The following is a 2,925-nucleotide window of genomic DNA, read 5'->3' as shown; positions in this document are numbered from 1 at the left end:
TGTCCGGCGTCGCCTTTGCCCTCCTCGCCCTCGCCCCGCCCGCCCTCTTCGAGGACCAGGCGGGCAAGTTCGACTGGGCGCGCGAGAACGTCGGCTCCGTCGGCGCCGCCGTCTTCCGCTCCGTCGGCTCCCAGCGGCTCGCCGTCGTCGCGAGCGAGGCCGCGGTCGCCGGGATCGACCTGCGGACGGGCGGCACCGCGTGGCGGCGCGTGCTTCCCGAGGGCGAGTCGGTGGGCGGCCTGCTTGCGCTCGGCTCCTCGGGCGTGCTCTCCACGGGCGTCGCCCACCGCGACGGCCGCGCCCACGGCTCGGTGCGGCTCTTTTCCGACTCGGGCGCGCTCCTCTGGGACGCCGTGCTCGACGCGGTGGGGGACGCGGCAGCGCCGCCCGTGACGGCGGCGACCGACGTCGCCATCTACGCCGCGTCGGCCACCTCCGTCCTCGCCCTGCACGCCGCCACCGGCAAGGAGCTCTGGCGGTGGACCGCGCCCGCCGACAAGGCGGGCCTGCGCGTGGCGGCGCTCGTGCCACAGGGCGGAGAGGTGCGCGCGTACGGCGTGCTGGACGGGCGGCTCGCCGTCGCGACGCTCGGCGCCTCGGACGGGGCCCCCGCCTCCAAGGGCGTCGAGCTGATCAAGGGGGAGGCGCTGCTGGGAGGCGCGCCCCTCGTCGCCGTGCCCGACGGCAGCCGGCTGGTCAGCCTCTCGGCCGACAAGGCCAAGCTGGTCGTGCACGCGGTCGGGTCGGGCAAGGCGGAGGCGCACCCGCTCGCCGCGCTCCTGCCGGCGGGCGCGGCGGCGGAGGCGCTCTCGCCCACCCCGCTCCCGGGCGGCGCCCTCCTCTCCCTCGCCGGCGGCGGATCCGCCGTCGTCGCGCTCGGCAAGGGCAGCGCGCCGGCCCGGCTGGCCAAGCACGTCGCGCCGGCCGCGGCGGGCGGGGCGCAGGCGCTCGCGGCGGCGGAGTGGAAGGAGGGGGGCGCGCTCCTCGCCCTCGCGCGCGCCGAGGCCGGCGCCCTCACCCTGCAGACGTGCGAGCTCGCCGCCGACGGCGCGGCGTGCGAGTGGTCGGCGGCAGAGCCGCTTGGCGAGGCGGACGGCGAGCTCGGCGCGGGCTTCGCGGCGTGGGTGGGGCCGTACGCGCGCAAGGACGGGAGCACCGGCGCGCGGCTGCTCGTCCGCTCCGCCGGCGACGCGCTCGCCCTCCACGTGCGCGCCGCCGCCGCGGCCGCCGAGGGCGGCAAGGGCGAGGGCGGCCGGCTGTGGGTGCGCGAGGAGGCGCTGGCTTCGGTGAGCGGCGCGGAGCTGCTCCCGCTGCCGGCGATCGCCATCGACCGGGGCGCGGCGGAGCAGCGGCCCTTCTTCGGCTTCGCGCTCCCCGCCGTCGCGGACGGCATCAAGAGCCGCCTCGAGGCGCTCCAGCGCTCGGCGGCCGAGGCGGAGGCCGAGGCGAAGCGGCTGCTGCTGCTCGGCGACGCGTACGGCTCGCGGCAGGTGGTCGTGGCGGCGACGGCGGCGTCCAAGCTCTTCGGGCTGCACTCCTCCACCGGGGCGGTCCTCTGGTCGCGCCACGTGCCCCCCCTCGCGCCTGGCGCCCCGCCGCCGCTGCTGCGCGGCCCCTTTGTCTCCGGCTCGGGCGCCACCGCGCTGGTGCACGTCGTCGCGACCGACGGCGGCCGGTGGGCGGTGCTGACGGTGGGCCCGTTCGACGGGTCCCTCGTCGGCGAGCGGCGCGAGGAGGGCGAGCTGGTCCACGCGGCGCAGCTGCCCGGCTCTGCCGCAGGCACACTCCTCCTCGTCGACGCGTCGCTCGGCGCGACGACGCACCCCGCCACGCCGGCGGCCGGGGCGGAGCTGGCGAGTCGCCTCTCCACAACCTTCTTCCACCTCGTCTCGCCGAGCCAGGTGCAGGGCTTCGGCCTCGTCGCCGCGGCCGGCGGCGGCGTCCGCGCGAGCGCGCGCTGGTCCGTCGCGCTGCCGCCGGCCGCCAGCTCACGCACCGCCTACTTTTCGCACCGCGCGGCGGTGCACTCGGCGGTGCGCACCAAGGGCGACCGCTCGGTGCTGCACAAGTACATCAACCGGAACGTGCTCGCGGTCGGGTCGGAGGTGAAGCCGGCGGGCGGCGAGGCGCCCTACGTGCAGCTCCTCCTCCTCGACTCCGTCTCTGGCCGCCGCCTCCACTCGGCCCGCCACTCGAACTGCGCCGGCCCGCTCTCGCTGCTGCTCGGCGAGAACACCCTCCTCTACTCGTACCGTGCCGAGGGGCGGGACGGGCCGCAGACGACGCTGACGGCGGCGGAGCTGTACGTCAACTCGTCCGTCGCGAGCGGCGTCCTCTCCCTCCTTGCGATGGGCCCGCTCGACCCCTCCCTGCGCAAGAACCAGTTCGACGCGTTTGCCGCGCCGCCGCCGCTCGTCCTCTCGCAGTCGTACGCGTTCCCGACCTCGATCGCGGCGATGGGGCTCACCCTCACCCAGAAGGGGATCACGCCCAAGCAGGTCGTCGTCGCGACATCCGCCGGCGAGCCTCGCCGCCCGCCGCCGCGCGCCCCGCCTCTCCCCGGGGCGGGCGGCCCGACCCATCCTCGGCACCTCCTCGGCACGCCTCCCCCGCAGGAGAGCTCGTCGCGTACGACACGCGCCTCTTCGACCCGCGCCGCCCGTTCGTGCACCCGCAAAAGATGTCGGCCGCCGACAAGGAGGAGGGGCTCGTGCCCTACTCGCCCTCGCTCGGCGGCATCAACGCGCTGCAGGTCGTCTCGCACCGGCACACGGTCGCTCGGCCGCGCGCCATCGTCGCCGCGCCGACCGTCCTCGAGTCGACGAGCCTCGTCTTCAGCTACGGGCTCGACCTCTTCCTCACGCGCGCCGCGCCGGCGCGCACGTTTGACCAGGTGCGGGCGGCGGCGTCGCTCCCCTCCAGCCC

At 77.2% G+C, this 2,925-nt stretch overlaps 1 protein-coding gene across 1 annotated transcript in view; it reads left to right on the top strand.

The window, feature by feature from the left end:
• Positions 1 to 2,925, top strand: part of EMIHUDRAFT_470207 (hypothetical protein) — a gene marked incomplete at both ends in the record, with an annotated part of 3,834 nt that overhangs the window by 362 nt on the left and 547 nt on the right. Inside the window, 2 exons of the mRNA XM_005771055.1 lie at positions 60 to 2,498; positions 2,681 to 2,893. Of these exons, the coding sequence (XP_005771112.1) occupies positions 60 to 2,498; positions 2,681 to 2,893 (2,652 nt within the window). The remainder of the gene's footprint in view (positions 1 to 59; positions 2,499 to 2,680; positions 2,894 to 2,925) is intronic.

Source organism: Emiliania huxleyi (genome assembly GCF_000372725.1).
Source record: "Emiliania huxleyi CCMP1516 unplaced genomic scaffold EMIHUscaffold_392, whole genome shotgun sequence".
NCBI lineage: Eukaryota > Haptophyta > Isochrysidales > Noelaerhabdaceae > Emiliania > Emiliania huxleyi.
Note: the sequence above shows the minus strand (reverse complement) of the source record. Positions and strands in the feature narration are given on the sequence as shown.